Source organism: Perna viridis, chromosome 11 (assembly GCF_037379345.1).
Source record: "Perna viridis isolate PV_CMFRI_1.1 ecotype Kerala chromosome 11, ASM3737934v1, whole genome shotgun sequence".
Lineage (NCBI taxonomy): Eukaryota > Metazoa > Mollusca > Bivalvia > Mytilida > Mytilidae > Perna > Perna viridis.
The window spans coordinates 22561163-22583401 of record NC_142455.1 but is presented as its reverse complement, the minus strand read 5'-3'; the positions used below and the strand labels follow the sequence as shown (position 1 = coordinate 22583401).

Genomic DNA, 22239 nt, shown 5'->3' with positions numbered 1-22239 from the left:
TAAATGTTTTTTTCTGCTTTTTACCGTTTTCTTTTTATTAGCTTATTATTCACACTTATTGCATTAAGGAGGACGAATATGGTAATCAATTCGAATTTAACCTTTGAACTGTGCTCTGAGAGCCTGATTTCAGTCGGACAGCAAGTTAATATGTAATACCAACTTGGAGGTTAAAACAAAGCAAGATCTTTTTAAGTTTCGTATCTTTAACAACATGACATGTTAATAGCTCGCATCTTAAATTTTGTTAAATTATGTAGAAAAATAAATCCTAATTAAAAGGCATTATTATTTTAAAAAGATGTTAATATATTCAACTTTGTCCTCTAACAGGTTATACCTGCCTCATATTATGAGTTAATTTGATAGGCAAAAAGTTAATGTTTACGTTCAACTTTATTTTAATGCAGTTACTGGCTGATTAGGTCTGTAATTGGTTCCTGTCAGAGAGTCGCCTATAAATCCCCGTATACGTGAAAGATTGACAAAGAAGACGTTTTTATTTATCTAAATACTGAGGCTAATACATCCTGCTGAATATAGGACGCAACGCGTATCTTCGGTATCAAACAACTCTTTGTGAACTGCGGCTCTTTAGTAGCGATTAGGATGCCAGGGGAAGCTTTCTATAAGTTAAGTCTGAGAAGTAGCAGAGTTTGATAGATCGTAGACATTCTGAAGCCCTCTATACGAGTGGTGGAAGGAGGTGTTGAAAGCCTTTTCGGGTTCTCGTGAGTGCTGGAAAGGGGGAGGGGCAAAATCCCGGCCTAGTAGTCTGAGCCGTGCTAAGAACGCGAGTCAGACCTGATGGACACTAATAATAGTTCTTTTTAATATAATGCATGTGAAAAGCGTGTTCGGAAACATGGCAGGAGGTGGCAGATATTACATGTACAAACACATTCATACATGACCACATTACAAATCTTAAAAGGTTCGTTTTATCATCTAAAGTCATTGAAGATTGCAATGAAAACGAAAGCAGTACTACTTTTTTTTACCAAAAACAATAAAACCGTAGATGCGCAAATCAGAAAGCGAATAAAATTACCAACGAAGAAGTATAACCCATACAAAGTGTTAGATTTATAAATTTAAAGAAGATTTAGATCAACAATAGACCATTCTGATGTCTACATTTGTCACATTAACACCCTTCTATTATACAACGATTTTTTGTTCTGTTGGATGGAAATCACAAAAAGCATTGTGTGTGTTATCAATCCAGTATTGTGTCCATGGCTATAGATGATTTTTTAACCAACTGTATTTAAAACACCATGTCAGATTGGAGTATATTAACGGTCTAAATAAAATTCCAAATTCCAAAAACAAGAAAGAGAGTGGAACATAAAAACGAAACAGAATCAACAAACATACAGCCATTAAGAGATGAGTGCAGAAGTTGAATCTAATGAGGAATCCGAATTCCAATGAAGCAAAAGGTGATCATGGATTAGCTGCATCAGAAAACATCAGCTTTACTGTTGTTTGTTTATCCGTTCATACTTGATATCTAAACTAACTGCATAAAAAGGGACGTTTTATTAACATTTTATTATATATACAATGATTAAGAAAAGATCAGGCAGTGATTAAAATTAGGTAAGACTGAATGGACATGCGCGTTATAAGGAACAATAACCCCATCCGCAGAATGTTTTCCTATCAATGGCATCATTTTTCCCCTGTTTTAGATAAATATTCATAAAATTATGTGCATATAACATATCTTATTTTAGACATAGTTACAATGTTACATTGTGTCCTAAGTAAAAGATAGATTTTGAATAAAAGCCATTTAATCTAGTGATTAAGTAACAGTCTTTGTAAGAATCATGCAAATTTTGTAATATGTGATACACCACAAAAAAAGGCTACACATTTTTACTTTTGTAATTAGGTTGCTTTTCACGTCTATTTGATGAAATGCACAGTCATTCATTCTGATATGTCTGCTCAAAGCAGATAAATCACATTGAAAATCCAATGGTTTTGTTCTGCACAGAGTTATAGCTCCTTTAATTTTGAATTATACAGTACAGTAATGTACATCCTATATAATTCATATCTCTTCTGAACTACATGAAGGGTTCTATGACAATCCACATGTTATTTTCTGTCTACTATAACTGTTACATTTGAAACCAAATACCATGAATGAAGATATGTATGCTCTCCAAGCATATATCACACTTTGCATGATTCTTAACAGGAGTGCTACTTTACAGGATGGCTTTAGGAGGTAGACCTTGGGTAAGGGACATAACTCTTGAAATCAGTGATATGTTTGTATCATATTCAAGTTCACTAAAACGTGCCAAGCTTTCATTTGAAACGGAATGAAAGCAGTCCAAGGTACTTTTATGGTTACATTGTACATAAAATTGATGTAACATGCTGAATACAAACGTTCCAATGATTTATAAGAGTTGTGTGCCTTACCCTAGGTCTACCTTCTTAAGTTGTACTTCAGAATATGCATGATGAGACTATAACTGATATGCAAGTGACGATGTACTTACGAAAGTACTGCTAGGTAGTTTTGTATTCTAAGACCTATCGACTGAAATAGTTTTCGCCTGGGTTTAATACTGACATACATCTAGTATTGAACATAGTAAGATAAAGCAGACACAATGGAGAAAGCCTCTGTATTTGGTGTATTAATCGCTGCATTAACTGTGCATTTTGGTAAGTTATATTCAATAGTTAGCACGAACAATGCAGTTCAAGGACAAGTTGGTTAAACCATATACTTGGTATTAATGATTATTTTACAACTAAGAGTAATCAAGGGAACCAAGGTTATAGCGGTAATCAAAAGAATGTAATCCAGGGAAAAAGACCAGACATGGAAAACTGACATACACAACAAAGAACATAAAGTAACTAAAATCCTACATACAAAGTAACAAAAGTAAATGAGCAACTCGGACTCCACTAAAAACTGGGAGCATGGACCAGGTGCACCAGTAGGGTAAGCGTCCTCTGCTTTTCTACAAACACCCGCCGAGTTGCTCATAAAAAGTCAAGTCCGGGGTAGACAAACGAGGGAAAGAAATAAATATTCAATTGTTTGTGTTTCATGATAAAATTTTAAGATGGGGTATATATTTAGGGTGAAAATTTTACATGAAGTAATACGTAAAAACACATTACATGAGTCTTCTCTGTATAAGTCAAAACAATTACCTTATCAAATTTCCAAGCATATACTTGTATATGAATTTATAATTGTAATATTGTTATATTCATAATTAGTAGGGTTGGCATCAGGAGACTGTTTCCATGGATGGATTCCTTACGGTACATCGTGCTATTTGTTCAGTAACGAACAGCTCACGTGGTTTGATGCATCAGTAAGTCACGTGATCATGTTGACTGTACTATTTATTGTAATCATGAGCTCGATGTTAAATAAATAAGTTCTATTCGTTGGCCCAGTGTAGTTTACCAACAAATTCGTGTGGACTGTTTCGTTAGTTAATAAACCAATCGTATTAATTTTCGCGGTAGCTTTTTCTTGCGGATTTTGTCAAACATATTCTCGGTTTCAAAAAATAAGCGTTTTACAGTGTTAAAAATACGGGTACTGTAATTCTATACACCTCGAATAGTACGTAAAATTAGTTCACCGCAAAATCAATACGTTTCTAGCATTTATAGTGACTTTGACATGAATATCTTTAGTGCTAACATGATGGTGAATACTCTGATTAATAAAGATCTACATGTACTACTACACTGTAAAAAGAGGTCCTCATTCACATCAAGGTATTATTTAGTTGCTATTCGTTGTATAACGGCTGCGTGTATATACTTTCACTATTTCATGTTAGTAGATATATATTTTCAAAATTGATACATGTATACTCTATACATGTATCTTAAAAGGACTTTTTCAGGCTTCCTGTCTATCACATCATGCCGATCTTGTAGAGGTTGAGGATTCAGCTGAACAACGCTTCCTTGAAAATATCACCATGAGATTAGGAGATGGTAGGTTCACGTAAGCTTCCAGGGTAAAATGTTTTTAGAAAGCTATTGTAGTTGAATATTTCATAACATGTAACTTTGCGTGTGCTTAGCAAAAATTTATACAAACCATTTTACATATGTCAGACATCAGTTCGTACCAATGGTTCTCTTTTGTTCTTGTATATGCATGAAAAATAAGCTTTGAACTATTCAAAAAAATATATATATACTCCATATTATTTCCTCAACTTTTATTATGCTGTAAAGCTAATTGGAGACAATCAAGTTACCAGTTAACAGCGACTAAGCACTCAGCACCCTACATTAAACGAAACCTATTTCGTATTTAGGTTTCTGGCTTGGAGCGCGTGATGATGTCATAGAGGGAACGTGGGTTTGGTCATCTGACAGCTTGATGACGTATACACACTGGGATGATGGTCAGCCTGATGATGGGGGGCCAGGAGATGATGACCAGGAGGATTGTATGGAGATGAAAGCAAGTCACAACTGGAAGTGGGTGGACAATGAATGTGATGAACACAAAAAATATATCTGTGAAAAGACGTAAGAAGAACAAACTTATGTCTACAATACGTATTACAATTTGTATCTCGAATGATCGACCAAGATCTTTATCTTTCGTTAGGCATGACCTACTTCACAGGGTTTCACAAATTTGCTGATTCAAAAAGCATATTTACTCACTCGTACATGTTCAACAATAGTAGTCAGAAAATTACTGAGTTACCTCGTTATGTCTGTCTTTATTCAAAATTAACTGGTGTCGTAAAAGTCATATTTCTTTAAAAAAGAATCACAAAAATACCATATTGATCTCAAGCATGGTTTTAAAAAGCAAGAACATTAGTAGATATTAACGTCTCATTTAAAAATCGTGTTAATTGAACTTTTAAGATCATACTCAACGACAATAAACAACAAGATTCACTTTTCCGCCTTAACTAAACGAGAGAGCGATTTCCATTGTTCTTGTCGCGGTAGGGTTTCTGCCTGTGAGAATTGTCTATCTTTATTACATTGTAAAATAGTTTGTTTAGAAATACATGCATCTTATTCATAGTGGTCTGTTTACTAGTATTTGAATGGTGAATGTTAACATAAGCAAGTTTTTTTTTATATTAATTATATTTTGCTTTTTTATTGCAGACAGCAATTCATTATTGGAAAATAGAATAAAAGTTTTCTTTTCTTTGTAACTTCTTTGGTGCGTGCTACAAATGAAGTATAAGGCAAAAAGTATAAATCATACCAAAATAACTTCCCCAAACTTTAACAGTCATATTGTTTTTACTTTTTTTGTTGTTCTTATGTTACTACAAGATTGAAGTCATCACTACAGAAGTGTTATGGTCGTCATCATGAACTCGTGGATCGTTATGGTGTATCCATCTGCACCATGAAAACTGATTTATTCAACGGGTCATAGTTTTCCTTTCCTCGTTTGTCTACCCCTGACTTGACTTTTTATGAGCAACTCGGCGGGTGTTTGTAGAAAAGCAGAGGACGCTTACCCTACTGGTGCACCTGGTCCATGCTCCCAGTTTTTAGTGGAGTCCGAGTTGCTCATTTGCTTTTGTTATTTAGTATGTATGATTTTAGTTACTTTATGTTCTTTGTTGTGTATGTCTGTTTTCCATGCCTGGTCTTTGTCCCTGGATTACATTCTTTTGATTACCGCTATAACCTTGGTTCCCTTGATTATTCTTTCTTTAACCTTCATTTGAATGCGATAGCTCTGTGAAATAGCTTAATCGAACGAAACTAAACTTGACTCAAAATACAGGGCATCATTTAAAGTTGTGCAAAGTCATATATAGAAATCCAATATGACGTCCGTTCCAAGATGGCAGTCGGTCAAAATCGGAAAAAAAAGTCTAAGTGAACAGGAAAAAAAGAAGAATGTTAATACTTGGTTCACAAATAGTACACCACAGGGGCTTTCAAACGGCTATAATGAAAATTCCCAAATGGAGGCAATTCCAAGATAGATGCAGGTCGAAAAGTAAAAAAATTCGAAAAATAAATCACAGAGAAAGAAATAAAATTGATGCCCTGTGACAATTGGGGAGTTCTGGCATTATCTGTTACATCCTGTTAACTGCGTCCAGATAAGGATATCTCGGGCACATGGTAAATACTAGCCTGCAATGAGTACTGTTTATTCGGTTTCTGGGTTAACCTTTAACTTGTACATGTGATCTACATTTGGTAGGAAGATAAGATTATACTGTAGAACAGGGAACATGTTGTTATCGGCAATATTTATCCTTTGTGTTGGTATGTATTAGTTACAATGTATCATCTTTGTCGTCCTTAGCAACGCTATCACTGCATGTGCATCAGCCAGGCTAACACCTGATAGTTGCATGTACATGTACATGTGAAATAAAGTAATTTTCCTTTTGTAACTAGATTTAGCACAATACTTTTATTTTGATCCTGCAGTCATGAGACAACTAGCGCTAAACGTTATTGTATGTTGCAGATATAGAGTTTGTTTGTCTTTTCTAAGTGATTGTTTTAGACAGTATTTGTAGTTGATCGTGTACATGTGTTTATCATTTTTTCAACGAACTAGGCCTGTTGAATTTCCTGCTTACCCATGACATATCAACCCTTGACATATATCACCCCTAGGGCCAATGGCCTTTGGTTGATATAGAAGTCTCGGTCGGGTTGATATGACATATGATACAGAGTGTGGCATGTACTATTTTTTATGTGTTATTGAACTGTCGGAAGTGTTCTTAGTTACAAAATTAATTAGCAAATACAATTTAAGTTAAAAGCCTTAATGTAATGAATGCCATCATGTATTGGTATTGAGACCAACAGAGTTCCAATGAGAACATTAAGGAGGTAGACCACATGCGTAAGGGACACAACTCTTACAAATCATTGGAATGTTTGTATTTTACATCAATCTCGTATAGGCATCAAAGTAACTTGAATATATTCAAAGACATCTGTACAGGCGAGGTTTGGTGGCCAGTCCGAACTGTATCTGCGGACAAAGAGAAACAAACAGCCACTTTCTACTTGAATGTAACATTACTCAGAGACTCGACATAACACTATACATGCTTTTCATATCGATATTGACATTCTTCTCAAAGGGGCTGATGCTCTAACTTTGAACAAAATACTGATTTATTCTTAAAGGTGCAAACTTACATTTTAAAAAGTAAACGATTTGTCAATGCTTAATTGTGTGTGTGTGTGTGTGTGTGTGTGTATATATATATATTCTTTATTCAACCTTTAATTCTCCAATAGATACTTGCATCAAATATACATAATTATATAAGAGCATGCTATAATTATTGTCTTAAGATAGCTCGTTATTTATTAGGAGACGGATTAGCATAAGCTTCAGCTTGTTTCCGAATCCTTGTGTATTACAATATCGTCATTTCATATATTGATGTATTCTTTGAAATAAAATAATGTTTGAATTAAAATAACTTGGACTGATTTCATTAAGCTTGGTAGACTTAGTTGAAATTGAATATGATACAAACATATCACTGATTTCAAGATTTATGTCCCTTACCGTAGGTTTACATTGTACCTCCTTGTATTAATATCTTGCACGTACACAATAATGCATTACTATACATTATTTCTGGTACTATATCAATTACGATCTTATAAAAGATCTAATGAAGTGTTTTTTTTTAATATCATGGGACATGGTATGAGAAGTGTGGTATACATGTATTAATCGATCTGATTGAACAGACTTACAATGAATTTATTTAGTATATAGAAAAATATAGCAATATTAGACTAAACGCAATTGCAGGTCAACATCACAACTATATTTTAGGTACTGTACTGTGTGAATGTCCGGTAGGATGGAAATCTTATGGTCTATCCTGCTATCTTTTTAGTACTGCTGCTAAAGTCACTTGGTTTGAGGCTGCAGTAAGTTTTTTTTTTCAAGTTTGAACTAGTTTATTTTTTATATGTTTCCCATTTTCATGATGATTTTAATTGCACGATTCCCTCCTTTCTGTCCTGAAGAAGTATTTCTACATGAAACATGCTATCGGATAGGAATGAAAACTTCATATTCTAAAATGATTTGAGTACTTTGTAAATACATTTCGTTGTAACGATACTATGACTAACGTGTATATAATATGATATTTTTACATACATTTACAACTTGAAATTCGTAATTGTCACATATTAATGAATTATAAACATTTGAAAGTAAGCGACAAACACTGTTGAACGACCATAGCTGTATCATATTGTGTGTTTTTAAAAAAAAACACGCCTGTACATGTAGCTATTCTATTTCTTTAAAAATAAAGTAAACAACATAATTATATTTATGTTCATAACACATCGTTTCACACCAGCATATATAGCATCTTGAGTTCCTGATACATGTACATGTTTTATAACATAATATTAAAATTCTATAAACTTATTATACAACAATATTTGATATCATATCAACTAAGTACTGTACATACATGCACATACATCATTATTTATTTTCAGAGCTCCTGTTTGTCACATCACGCCGACATTGTATCTGTTAAAAGTTCAGATGAACAGGAATTTCTCCAGAATATTACTCAAGTCTCAGGCGGAGGTAAATGTACGCGTTAAAGTATCATATTCCCCATAATTAAGTTTCAGCAAACATAAAGATCGTCATGTATAACATCTTCCAAAGAAGCAACCACATATTCATCTTTGTTTATGCAAAGACTATTTACAAACAAACCAAATATTGGTCACGTCCAGATCTATGAGGCACATATGCATCTATAGTGTTAAGGTTGATACTATAACTCTGGAAAAAGAAGGACGACTTCCAAAAGATGGGAAGTTTATGTTCTGATCTTGAAGTTAATTGTCCAGACATAGGCGGATCCAATGAGAAGGGGAAAATGGATGGTCTGTTGACCGTATGAAAGTTTTTTTTTCAAGTCTTTGGTACCTTATGATATTTAGATTTTTTTCCATTTTTTTTTCAAGTTATGTTTGAAACATTGAAAAATTATCATAAAGCAACATTACTCAATAAATTATCATAAAAATCCGTTATTAAGCTTTGTATTACAAACACAAGTGACTGAAATGCATATATTTTTTCTCATTTACCGACGAAAAAGTTTGAGCCATTGTTTTAATTTGTCCCCAACTCCTTGTTAATTGCTAAGATCCACCATTATTACATACGTGTATTAAGGACATAGAAGTCCGGCATATATATTTTATTTAGGAAATAAATGTTAGTCCTATCTTTGTCTAATCATATTCAATATATATGTAAACATGATTTGTGTATTCTTGTGTTACGGCTTATATATTTTGTTAATATGATTATTTCAAGTACCAGTCTTCAGATAAAGTTCAGACGCTGCCTATGGTAAACAGAGGTGATTCGAGATGGAGGAAACAATGCTTTTACCTATGCTATATTTTTTATGTAACGATAGTCCTTTCCGTATTTATATTTGTATTTTTAAGAAAACCTTACATTCAACTCCTATTAACATTAACAGTTTCATACACAATCTATATAGATAAAATTTCATCTAGAGACTGCTTTTAAATGTAATCGGTAACTATTCTTGAATAGGTGATAAAAGTGAATTTGGTGGGTTTTTTAAATGCATGAATCACCTTCTATCTGTCTGATTTTTATACAGACTATTTAGTCGAATTAAATCTGACATTACAGGCTTTTTTTAGTTAATTTCTTTGTGTATGTAAACTGCAATTGGGCAGTATTTCCTAAGGAGTGCGGTGTCAATACTCTGTCTGTTTGAATTAGTCCTACAAAAATCGTGTTTCACGTTATGTTCATTTTTCCCTGCCTCTAGATCTGTTCAGTACAACAGCTTCAAATCTAGAACAAACACAAACAAACAGCATAAACATCTTGAAAAGTACAATTTCTCGTATTTACCTTTTTTGTTTTGTTTTGTTTGTTTGTTTGTTTGTTTTTTTGTTTTGTTTTTGTTTGTTTTTTTTTCAATTATTCAATATCAATTTGTCAATTTCCAGCTTGAAAAAATTGATCTGAGAGTCGTTCATATATATATAATAACTAAGGGGTGTCATAAACACGACATCGCGTGTAATCTCCAATACGAATCGTTCCAGAGTATTGGCTAGGTGGTAGGGACGACGCTGTGAAAGGAACATGGGAATGGGCAGCTGACAATACTATTCTTGAATATACAAACTGGGGTCCAGGACAGCCGGACAATGGAGATAATGAAGAGGATTGTATGGAAATGAAGCGAAGTGACAATTGGAAATGGAACGACAAAGAATGTGATGCTCATCTCCATTTTATCTGTAAAATGGAGTAAGTAACCCCTTCATAATATATCGTATAACTATCTAGCTGCGTTTTATGAAGGCGTCCATGCAAAAACCAGTCAACAGGTGGCACATGACATTTGTTTTATGAACTGTAACGGTTAAAGAGAAATAAATAACATAGGAAGCATTAAAATTACATTCAAAAAGGGAGATAACCCCTTCATTTTGTGCAAAATTTTGTTACTTTTTTTACCATCCAAAGTAGATTTTAAAAAATCTTTGTTATATTGGATATGTATATGATGTAAACATTACACTGGAGCAAAACATTCCGTGGGATAAAATTTACCATGTGCCATTCATATCATAGGAACTGTCTGGTTTCTAAATGGACAGTCTTTTAAATGCAACACTTAAGAAAATTAACTTTTAACATTTATAAACTTTCATATGAATTAGCTCTATTTTGATGTTTGTCTGCATTGTTCTCAATTGCAATGAATCGTTGGCGAAATGACGTTATTTTTCAATTGTCAAGTGTGAAATGATACTAGGTACATGTACATGTATAACTCGGATGATGATCGTCGCCAACCTCTTATTGTACATTCGTAAATGTTTATTTGCGAATGTGCATGTATCATGTAGTACTGATACTTTCGGCAAACAACACGTCTGTGTTTTTATTTATTTTAGTACAGGTAAAGAATGAAATTTAATGAATATTTTTCTTGGGACGTATAATCACTGAAAAAAGAGAATGATAAACCCGGATGAAGAATCTACGGAGCCCTCATAGGAACATACAAGGGAAAAAAATAATACTTTGTGCGCACAAAATGATCATACTGTGCACACAAATTAATAGAAAACTAATCATTACAAACATATAGGACGATTTACGATTTACGGAAGCCATGCAGTTCTAAACTCAGTATAATTAAAATAATAGGTCTATTACACCACTTGGTCACTGCATGTAGGATCTAACAGCACTCCATTCTACATACTGTTCAGATCAGATGACCTTTTCAGAATCCTCGGAGTTTTCCCTTTGAATAATGCTTTAAAAATCACGAAAGAAGAAATCTGATTGTTCGATGAGCAGGGTCATCAAAACAGAAAGTAGATTGGAGTGGTGTTAGACCATGTAACTATACAAAATATATATTTATGAAGATCACATGGACCTTGTTTATTGACCAAGGGAATCAAATCGCGGATCCTAAAGGGTTATTTTTCACAGTGTAATCATACATGTACATCAGTCATATCTTAACAATAATTTACCTCAGAACTTATGATTAATATTACCTTTTTTTTAGTTTTATCGAAATTTCTGAAGTGGTCGATGATTTACAGAACCACTATTATATTTACTACATGTACTTTATTTCAGAAAACCTGGTTTAGGAAGCGGAATCATTGGAAAATAAAGCATGAATTTCGTTCATAGGTATTTTCATTGACTTGCTGTACTGCGCATGTTTATCATTATAAGATATTTGAAATTGGTTGAATGCAATTAAGATGCAAGGCTTATATCCATGCTTTCTTTTCACTCACATAAACTGTTGTCATTGTTTCTTGTATTTGTGATATAAATGTCCATGCTTATTTTTGTCCTTAAAAAAATGTTTCTTTGCTAACATAGACCAGAACGAGAGCATTGGTGGATCCGCTGGGGAGGGGACCCCCTATTACTGGAACATTTTGTTAATTTCGAGAAATTTGGGCAAAAATCAGCAAATAATTGTCTAGAATCACCTTTTTCGACTGCGCTTTATTGAAAATTTGCGTCAAATACTTTGATTGTTAACCATTTAAGGAGGTAGACCTACGGTACGGGACATAACTCTTACAGATTATTGGAACGTTTGTCTTCAGGGTCTTTATATCAATCTCGTGTAGGCATCAAAGTAACTTGGATTGATTTCATTCTGTTTCAAATGAAAGCGTGTAAGGCTTTAGTGAAATTGAATATATCACTGATTTCAAGAGTTATGTCCCTTACCCTAGGTCTACCTCCTTAAACGAAAGAAATCGAAAAAATGAAATTGTAAAGTTGCGAGCGATGGCGTTGTCATGCTAGTTATACTCCTACATGTATATTATACATGTACGTATACTTTTCAATGGAATAGTTGTCTCCCGAATACTCTGATATTGGACAAAAATCAAATCGCTTACAACGTATGTCAAATCTATACACATGTAAAGCAACACGCCACATGTGAAATCAATCTGTCCAGCGGCAGAGGAAACTTTCTCTACCATTTCCATAGAGTAAAAACAATAAGACAAAACACGAAGTTTAAATAATCGGACAGCTGTCAAAAACACTTCTAATATATACCCAATATATAGCTATATAAAGCCACATACTGATTGTGTAATAAATCCATTCATTGCGAGTCCAGATCATTGCGGCAAATTCTGAATGGACGGAATGACGGACGGACAGACAAGGTGACTCCAATAAACCAATAACTCCTTGAGTTAATGAAGTTTAGTATGTGTACATAGAGTGGCATAAATAGTGTTAACAAATACTTCTTCAAACTTAGTGAATTTTTTTAACCGTATTTTTATTATTTAGAATGCCCATTAAAACCATATTTTCTCCCTAATTTAACATTAATCTGTTTTGTTTACACACATCATCTTAATACAAAATCATATACCACAGTTCACAAAATCATACATGAACATGTACACATGCACGGTCTTCAATTAAATTATTTTATTGTAATATTTAATTAGGATTCAATTGCGGACGGAAAAGCTAAAATGCATAAGTTTCTTTGGGTAAAAAAGTCTTAAACACTTAAAATATAAAAAAAGATACACAAAGAAACCTATTAGCCAAAGATTTAGTGCGCTCATCTTACTTGTAGGTCTGTACCCTATTCCAGTGTTTTACAAGTACATCCAGACGTACATGTACATGTGCGGGTATGATTTTACCCTCTGGTCTGGTGATCTTTGAAAGCATTTACTATTTTGTATAATTTTAGCCGTTTATTATATCCAATTATTGTCAAGTTTGTGGTGCCAAGTAAGATAAAAAAAAAATACTAGAACTAAATACACGTAAATGTACATGGAAATAATAGATATGTTCATATCAAAACAAAAAACAAAAAAAAAGATATCTTGCAACTGGCTATCAACTTCTCCATTAACTAAAGGAGACTTTTTTATCCAAGAGTAAGAAAATGTAAATGAATTATAGTAAAACCCAAAGCGAGTATTTTCTATACATTACAAATCCTGGGCCAAAACATACTGTACGCCAAGGTACAGTTAAAAATGTACACTACACGTACTGTTGACACAAATAAAAACTGAAGTCAGAAATCCATGTTGAAACGTAGAACATATAAATTTGAATACGAATATAGCTGGTCTAGAAAATAATACAAACATAGAAAGTCGCGTTTAGTGATTAGACAAAACCGTTGGTTTTTTAAATAATAAAAAAGGCATGTCACTGCGCAGAATTCACTTGAAAAGAATTACTTTAGTATATCGAAATAAAACGTCCGGCAACACCCGTTTTGCTTATATAAGGATGACTCTGGTACCTCAACCGAATTACAGTATGCAATACCTTTCAGGTAGAACGTTCATGTACGAAGGTGGAGATGGACGTTTTTTTCAAGTATTACCTGAACTACATTTTCTGATTATTTTTTGGAAGCCACAAAACATCATATCCCCAAGAGGCAGACTTGTCTTCTGATAACGGTTGTTTACCGGAACTAAGGGAATGAGGTAAAAAGTTCCGGTCTTTCATAAATTTCAAAATCGTTTTTGCAGTAGCTTGCCCTCTATGAAACTCCCATTCCATAATAAATCCATGAATTGTCAATTTATCGAAAAATGACGACGCTCCTTCAACTGCCTTTGCTTCAAATCCTTCAATGTCCATTTTGACAACAACATTTTGAAAATTTTCTATTCCAGGAACTTTTAAAAGGTCGTCCATTTTTATCGTATGCACCGTTCCATACGTCCCATTCGCCCGTCCAAGTTTAAGTTTTTTTATGTGTTTTGAATCGACGTCAACAAATGTTCCACCCATGTTGTTTTTATCTACGCCCAAATTAACAACTCCGTTGCTGTTAGATATGGCGTTATGCACTAACGTGACACGGTTCTGCAAACCACCTGCAGCGACAGAAGCACAAATATGGCGGACATTTCTATCCAAAGCCTCAACAGCCAGAACACGTCTTCCCATTTTAGCTGCCGACAGAGTATACACACCAATATTGGCCCCGATGTCTATAAGATTTATATTTGCATCTCTCTTTAAAAGCTCGAACATTATACTTGATTTTTCTGCTTCAAACCTCCCACTTGAAGATATAATACCAGAAACCCACGGATCCTGTGCAGACGGATAAACAAATATTGGCGTATTACCATACGGCGTTTTCAATGTTGCTTTATTGAAATGCTGACATTCAGCACAAACATGGGAGTTTTTCGACCACTTTTTTAAATCCATTGAATAGATATTAGTGTAGTCGACTTTACACTTTGTTTGAATTTTGGCAACATCACTGTTTGTTTTCAAGTCCTCCTGAGCGATGAAAATCTGACTATTCCGCGCTACTAACATGACAAGCACAAGAGCAGTTAATGAGAATGTCAACACAGCTAAAGTTCTTCCCCGCATTGTCCTGGAAAAATAGAGTGAGAAAAAAATTTAAAGTTTATTTTAAGGATTTACGGAGCAGACAGTTGGAGGCCCTCTTTAAAAAAAATTAGCTGAAATACCATGATTTCCCGCCATATTTCTGGTTCCCTGCTAATTTATTACTTTATGTGGTAAGACTCAGGCAACAGGCAAAGTGACAACTATAAGTCAGGCGAAGAATAGACCCATGCACAATCACTGCGAAAAAACATGCGTGCCAGCATGGTTATTTGTCTATTGTACATTACATGCGGTTTTTAATACGCTTGAATATCCATACTACGATATGGTGCACACTTACTTGATATTAATAGTGTTCAACTTTACGTTTATAGTCGATGGTCAACAACATTGGGTCAAGTTCTAGTACGTCGGAAAGGTGAAGGACAAATGCGGGAATGACGTAAAAATTTACGGAACCCCGCAACGCCATCGTTTTCTTTTTCCTTAGCTTAGTTTCAAGAAAATAATAAGAAAATCTATGATTATGCCTGCAACCATTATACTGTCAGGGCAAAAAAATCACAAATTTACTTAGTTTGAAAATAAAAAACTTTTTTTTTATTTACATTTGATTTTAAGTTTACTTTATTTGTTTACTTTATTTACTGACCGTTGGCGACTTTTTCCGGATTTTTTGTTATTGTATTGAGGTAAAATGAGGTCAAAAGGCGTATGAGTAAACAAAGGAAGCAAGATTCTAGCTGAAATAAAAAAATGGAATAATCCAGGGATAAAAACAAGACAGGGAAAACAGACACAAACAACAACGAACATGAAAAAACCAAAATGACGCATACAAAAAAAAATAAAAAGAAATTAAAAAAAAACAAAAACACAGAAGTAAATAAGCAACTCGGACTCTGGACATTAAAAATTAGGAGCCTGGACCAGGTTCAATAAGAGATCGATGGAAGAACTTAATAATAACCTGCTTGTTTTATCTGCACCTCACTTTATTTACCGGAAAACGGGGTATGTAAATTTTGCTTTCCGTTTACGTGTAAATCAATTTCTAAAAAATATCCACCAAAATACTATTGCACTAGGTCGGGACCAACTTTACACAAAACGGTAATGCGTTCACATGGCCGAATTTGCACCTGTATGTAAATTTATATATATGTGCAAAAAATAAACATTAATTTTCGCAAAATGTGGTCATGGCAACGGACTCTTAATTAGTTTCAACAAAACTGTTTAAATTATGCATTATTTCTTGATGTAACGTTGGAAAGAGGAAACATAATGAAGCGATGAAATATGTGAAATAAATCAATTTGAGAACTCTATGCATGCCATGGTCTCAAATGCGTGGAAATGACAAATAAATTGGCAGTAATTTCAATTGCTTTAAGAGAAAACTTCAGAACTCCACGGGCAGATTTTTTAAAATACGCTCCCGAAGAAAGCGTAACGTAAATGGTTGTATTATCAACTTGGTTTTGCATACTTATTGCAAGAAACACAATGCATCAATATTAGTTTGTACCTTCATTTTCAGGAGCTGAAAAACAGCATCATGGCAGCTTCATTTGCGTATACTTGTATATATATGCGATTGAGAACCAAACCAGTCTCGGAAAATATTTGCAAGTTTCGATGATTCAATACAAATCGAATCAAAATCGAATCAAAGCTTTTCCAAGATAGGTTTGGCCATAACAGTCTGTAGTATGGCGCCAAGGTGTTTACGAAAATTCTGTAATCAATATTAATCATAATTCTTAGTTATTTAAAATTGCGAAACGATAACGAAACAAAACGAAACGAAAATAATCGATAAAAGAAAGATACGAAACGAAATAAAAACAAAATTAAACGATACAAATCGAAAAAGAATTAAACGAAACTAAATTAAATAAAAGAAATCTTCCGCAATTTATAAGAACCATAAGGTTTACCATTGTCGGACAGTTCGATCCAGACACATTTCGGACCATGAGAACCAATAATTCCTTACGAATGCCGGAAATTTCGGCCAATAGACATATCAGACCATGACAATTAGTATAATGCTTTAGTACAATCAAAACGATATATCATTTCAAAGTTTATCATAGGTATAATATATCAAATAAGAGCTGACACAAATATCTTTAATTAATGTTTCTTCGAGAGCGTTAAAAGGTTTCTCCTTCATCATATTATTTTTTAATAAAAAGATTGCCAAAAAAAAACCCCAAAAAACAAAACAAAAACAAAAACAAAACATAAAATCGTTCAGCGTTCAACAGGGAATAAAATTCCCACCAAATGACAAATTCAGGACAAAGCGATCTTTCGTGCAATATTCTTAGAGATATCGTTTGCGCCACAAACCTTTTTTGCACAAGAATGGTTAATTTATTTGACCAAGTCCACCTGTACAAATATTATTATAATGTTATGTACAACGAATTATGAAACATGTATATGATAAGCAGAAGTTCAAATAAAGCTGCAGCCAAGTGTTGAAAATAATTCGAAAAAGATGTCTTTTCTTCCATGAAATGTAACAAGTATACACACCCAGAGACGTTCAAGTTTCCCGCACGCACAATACCCAAACGCACACGATAATCGAACGCTTCTATCATGCGTATAAACGAACGTTCCCAGCGTGCGTTTAAAGGGGGGGTAGACCTAGGGTAAGGGACATAACTCTTGCAAGTCATTGTTTGTATTCAGCATTTTACACTAATTTCATATAAGCATCAACGTAACTTGGACTGATTTCATTCTGTTTCAAATGAAAGCTTGATAGGCTTTGGTGAAATGGAATATGACCAAAGCACGTCAATTTTAAAATGTATGTCCCCTATCCTTGGTCTACCTCCTTACACGCACGATAAACGAAAGCTCCTGGCGTGCGTTTAAACGCACGATAGACACGCTCAGAGCGTGCATTTAAACGCATAATAGACGAACGATGAAAAATAATATTATAATGAAGAAAGAAAAAAATAAAAAATAGAATAAATAAAAACATTAAAATTTATTATAGCAAAAAATATATAAATAACAGTTACATATCAAGGAATTAATCAAAGTACAAAAATAAACGAACGATTCTATCGTGCGTTTAAACGAACACTCCCAGCAAAACGTGAAAATATTGAAAAATACTTTCCAATATCTTTACATTTTATTCATATTCTATTTGTATCAAGTTCCTTTTTTACCTTTTAAACGTAGCTATTGTTCACTAATTCGTTATTCTTTCAAATAACATACATGTAGTTCCACTTGAAAAATTGTGAAGAAAACAAGGAAAAATAAAAAAAAAAAGTGAAAGGAACTCCAGCTTGCCAAAACTTTGCCATAAGCTATTTTGATAAACCTGATGTTACATGTAAAATTAATATTGATAAATTGAACAAATTGCAATAAAAATATATTAATGCCATTCTTTTAAAAGAGTTTTTGATAGGCGATAAAAACTTGAATAGAACTCTGAAAAAAAATGTTTATTTAAAAGTTAAGAAAAGCAGTATTTGACACTAAAAACATTAAAATCATCATCGGGAACTTTTGCAAACTTTAAGGAAGTCTATAATTAAAAAAATGAAGTAGATTTTAACTAAATTCTGATATAAAAAGGCAAAAAAAAAGTTGAAAAATAAAAAAATAATAATGGAATCAATACAAGCAGTGATGTAAAAAAATTCTCCTATTGCCAGTTAGCAGGTTTTGGCACAAGCTTGAATCAATGTTGTATCTTGGCACGCAAGACAATTGACAGTTTTTTTTCTGATTTTTTCAGGCTATTAAGGCAATACCAAGTAGTTTATATGTATGAATACATGTACCATAAACCACCCCTTAATGGGCCTCTTGATCCCAGCCTTGATTGATTGTTGTTTTAGTCAAGGGTGTGAAAAAAGTAAAATGTTGGAGAAATGTGGATAAACCCTTAAATCCCATACCGGGGTATAGTAGGTCTGTACCGGAGTATGGTTAACTTTTAACAAAACTGCTGTATCATATATGTATTTATGCAGTGTATCACGATAGTGGCCATCTTTCTCTCTTGATGCCAAAAAATTAATATACTTTTTTTTTTGCAGTTATTATATAATGGCATGCACGTGTAACCTTTACATAGATCAAACATCTAGACGATATTTCGATCAAAAATGACTTTTTTTCACACAAATGATTCTTTCATTCATGTTAATGTCTCAGCTACAAGCTAATATATTCCAATGTACTGCAACATCTTGCTGCTTAAATTGCTTTGTTTTCGTGTTGCAAAATGATAAATGATGAGTGATATGACAGCGCTACTCATCTGTTATATACAGTACCAACTGAGTAGGCCTTTGAACATACTGATTCAGATTAAATATTTCATAATAGTCTCACCACATGTGAAAACGACAAATATACAATTAGAATAACAACAGTTAAATATATAAGTACCATATGTAAAGTGTAATGTACAAACGTTGACATTGATTTTGTATTGATTTGTTTGTTTGTTTGTTTGTTTGTTTGTTGGGGTTTAACGTCCGAGCAGCAATATTTCAGCTATATTCAGACAATGAACATGAAATGGATGATAAAATGAATATGAAATGAAAAAAAAAAGGATGGGTCACAAGGATAATAAGGTCGACAAATTTTGATTGCCACTGGAAAAAGAGGGATGGGTAAGATCGGGCAATTTAGCCTCCTGTGGCGGAGGGCAAAGGTTCCTACTCCTATCGAATACCACAGCAGGGTTCTTTAACGTGCGAGGAACGTGGCATCTTTCCCAACACGGTGCACCACTATGGTTTGCGGTCAGGTTTTCCGTATTATAGCCTGACAACCCCAGCATGTAACACGCCAGGGGTACCCCATTCCACCACCTGAGGCACACATCCCAGTTGCTCTGTGGGCAGAGCGCCTAGCCCCCGACTAGGTTTCTGAGCACTATTTAGTCGCCTTTTACGACAAGCTTAGCGCTGCTGCAGGCCTATTCTTTTAACACCCGGACCTGCACGGGGCGATTTTGTATTGAATGTCTGAACATTCAACGTTCAACATAAGTAAACTTGAAAGTAAGCATTAATTCAATTATCCAAAACCTTCATTTAATATCGACATACGCCGCTTTTTATGTAAAACTGATTCCATTTTCAAAAGGAAATTTTCTATCTTTTCCCTTTGAGCAATTGTTAACAATGGACCACATAAAACTGCATAAAACTGTAATTAAATGATTGACTCTCTTGATATGATTTCGGTTTAAGACTGGAGATGAAAAGCAATATTTTTCTTAATTTAAGGACTAATTTGGTCAAAGATCAATTAGAAAATCAAGATTGCAGTACTTACAACGACTAATCGGAATCAGTACAGTGGATTGTCTGTCTCCAGTTAAAATCAATGAAATTTGTTGCTGACTTCCGGTACATAAACAGTATACGTGTTTATAGGGAATATGTTTGTAGAAAGATAACATTTATTAAACCTTTTTTTTCAATCTTACGATTGTCAGGTAAGATATTGATCTAATCAAAATATTAAGACGCTGTAGAAAAAATCCTAACAAAAATAGTGATTCCTTACCTGAACCCACGTTGATCCGAATACAACCAGGATAAACACTACATTTGATAAAAATGACGAGGCACACAAAACCAATATTTCCGATCCTGATAAGGCTATTTATATGGATGTTATCACATACACACTTTACCATACATGTAAATACATATATAGCGTTTTACAACTATACATGTAGTTTGTCAATAAAAGAAAATTCACAAAATTTTAGTGGGTGTTGCCTGGGTGTGTGTTGTCGGTTTAATCCTAAACAAACATTAGGCAGTGGGCTAAGTACACATGTAGCTTCCTGAAAAAGTTTTCGCCGATAGAGTACTTTTTGGTGTTTGTAATCTACATTTATATCGCTTATGTGACATTCTAAACTTCAAAAACATTGGGGCACAACGGAATAAACATTTCTTTTTCCTTTGCAAGAATGAGTATATAAAGAAGAAAGGTCTAAGACATGCTAGTAACGGACTGTTCAAAATCGACGTGTTTACTAAATTTGAAAAAAAAAACAAAATATTAAATTATGTATATTGTAACTTCACTATTTATAAACGGGAAATCCCTGTCATCCTTATGACCGCTTCGACTATAAATAGAAAGGTATAAAATAAATTATGCCAGATTTTTACAAATACTTAAATTTAATATGTGAAAGGGGAGTAACCACAATCAATATTTTTAAGTCATGAAATATTCATGAAAGCGGAATGATAAAAATGATAAATACAAATTAAAAATATCGATTTCTCTAGACTCTTAATCCAGACATGCATTTGATATTAAATAAGAACGGACTTCATCATGACTGTAAATTGTAAACGAAAGCCAGGGGTCTATAGATAGAGAAAGACAGAAAAAACGCCGTTTTTTTTTCTCACCACTTTTCTTTTATTATCAGTGATGGGTTAACTTTAATGTAGTTTTCTGGCAGTTATATACGGTGTTCATTTACAAAGTTTTCTCCAAATTTGAAGGATTACAGTTTACAATGATAGAAGGAATAGTAACCCAAAATTACAAGGAATGGTTTCATATTTTTGAAAAACGCAATTACTTTTGTTTTGGCAAGTTAACACTTTTTATAATCCACGATACATTCCTTATAACTTGATTTCAGATGGATGGCAGTCCAACATTTATTCAAAGACTGGTCTTCAAAGTCGCTAATCGTCTAATATTCTATGCCACTGATTTTGGCTTGCTTTCAACATCCGAAGTGGCACGGATGCGATATGCTCTAAAATCGGGTGACTTCCGTTAGAATCTTGGTTCCCTTGATATAATTACTCTTTCGTTACCGTGATGACCTTCATGTTCCTCAATCAAAACAACTGGTTACCAGGAAGTGCGGGTAATGTTTTCGTTCCTCTCATTTTTTTTTTGCGATCTTTGAGTCCCTTATGATATTGACCAGGAAAACAGATTAGGAACCAGATTAAGCAACTGGCAATGATATATTAGAGCCCTAATAAAGTTTATGACCTATGTAGTCAATTGTAACAAGTCCCTGTGTCTGAATCGGAAACTGGGTAATATTGCATTAAGTTCACTTCTAACCGATCATTTCATATTTTAATGTAAATTTCCCGTCCCGATACAAGCAAAAACCACACGTAGAACACATGATCTCGTATGAATCTAGAACTGACGGTAAACACGACACCGATCAGCAGCATAATGTGGTATAGTAATATATAACT

General features: G+C 33.7%; 3 protein-coding genes across 8 annotated transcripts; 2 read left to right on the top strand and 1 right to left on the bottom strand.

The window, feature by feature from the left end:
- Positions 1-1970: 1970 nt before the first annotated feature.
- LOC148603386 (perlucin-like) lies at positions 1971-5194 on the top strand. 3 transcript variants are annotated; one of them, XM_088551810.1, is made up of 5 exons: positions 1971-2694; positions 3268-3362; positions 3909-4002; positions 4332-4548; positions 5152-5194. In XM_088551810.1, the coding sequence occupies exons 1-5, from the start codon at positions 2640-2642 to the stop codon at positions 5174-5176; spliced, it is 486 nt and encodes a 161-aa protein (XP_088407936.1). In that variant the 5' UTR covers positions 1971-2639; the 3' UTR covers positions 5177-5194. The 3 variants fall into 3 exon arrangements, with proteins under 3 accessions (XP_088407936.1, XP_088407935.1, XP_088407937.1); XM_088551809.1 differs by having other exon boundaries at positions 3265-3362; XM_088551811.1 differs by having other exon boundaries at positions 2040-2694; positions 3265-3362; positions 4332-5194.
- Positions 5195-6126: 932 nt separating this feature from the next.
- LOC148603385 (perlucin-like) lies at positions 6127-11753 on the top strand. Its single transcript, XM_088551813.1, has 5 exons — positions 6127-6282; positions 7835-7932; positions 8521-8614; positions 10138-10345; positions 11702-11753. The coding sequence occupies exons 1-5, from the start codon at positions 6249-6251 to the stop codon at positions 11736-11738; spliced, it is 471 nt and encodes a 156-aa protein (XP_088407939.1). The 5' UTR covers positions 6127-6248; the 3' UTR covers positions 11739-11753.
- LOC148603384 (uncharacterized) lies at positions 9656-20790 on the bottom strand. 4 transcript variants are annotated; one of them, XM_088551808.1, is made up of 3 exons: positions 20549-20790; positions 13974-14993; positions 9656-9880 (listed from the first exon to the last, which is right to left on the bottom strand). In XM_088551808.1, exon 2 carries the CDS (start codon positions 14987-14989, stop codon positions 13979-13981), a length of 1011 nt encoding a protein of 336 aa, XP_088407934.1. In that variant the 5' UTR covers positions 14990-14993; positions 20549-20790; the 3' UTR covers positions 9656-9880; positions 13974-13978. The 4 variants fall into 4 exon arrangements, with proteins under 4 accessions (XP_088407934.1, XP_088407932.1, XP_088407933.1 ...); XM_088551806.1 differs by lacking the exons at positions 9656-9880; positions 20549-20790 and adding an exon at positions 20315-20428 and having other exon boundaries at positions 12066-14993; XM_088551807.1 differs by lacking the exons at positions 9656-9880; positions 20549-20790 and adding an exon at positions 16503-16654 and having other exon boundaries at positions 12066-14993.
- Positions 20791-22239: the final 1449 nt, after the last annotated feature.

Bases quoted from the DNA above. Each gene is read 5' to 3' on its own strand.
- LOC148603386 (XM_088551809.1), top strand. From the start codon at position 2,640: ATGGAGAAAGCCTCTGTATTTGGTGTATTAATCGCTGCATTAACTGTG. The intron at 2,695-3,264 runs GTAAGTTATATT...ATTCATAATTAG, and splicing joins TGCATTAACTGTGCATTTTG to TAGGGTTGGCATCAGGAGAC. The intron at 4,003-4,331 runs GTAGGTTCACGT...TTTCGTATTTAG, and splicing joins CACCATGAGATTAGGAGATG to GTTTCTGGCTTGGAGCGCGT.
- LOC148603385 (XM_088551813.1), top strand. From the start codon at position 6,249: ATGTTGTTATCGGCAATATTTATCCTTTGTGTTG. The intron at 8,615-10,137 runs GTAAATGTACGC...GAATCGTTCCAG, and splicing joins TACTCAAGTCTCAGGCGGAG to AGTATTGGCTAGGTGGTAGG. The intron at 10,346-11,701 runs GTAAGTAACCCC...ACTTTATTTCAG, and splicing joins CATTTTATCTGTAAAATGGA to AAAACCTGGTTTAGGAAGCG.
- LOC148603384 (XM_088551808.1), bottom strand. From the start codon at position 14,989: ATGCGGGGAAGAACTTTAGCTGTGTTGACATTCTCATTAACTGCTCTT.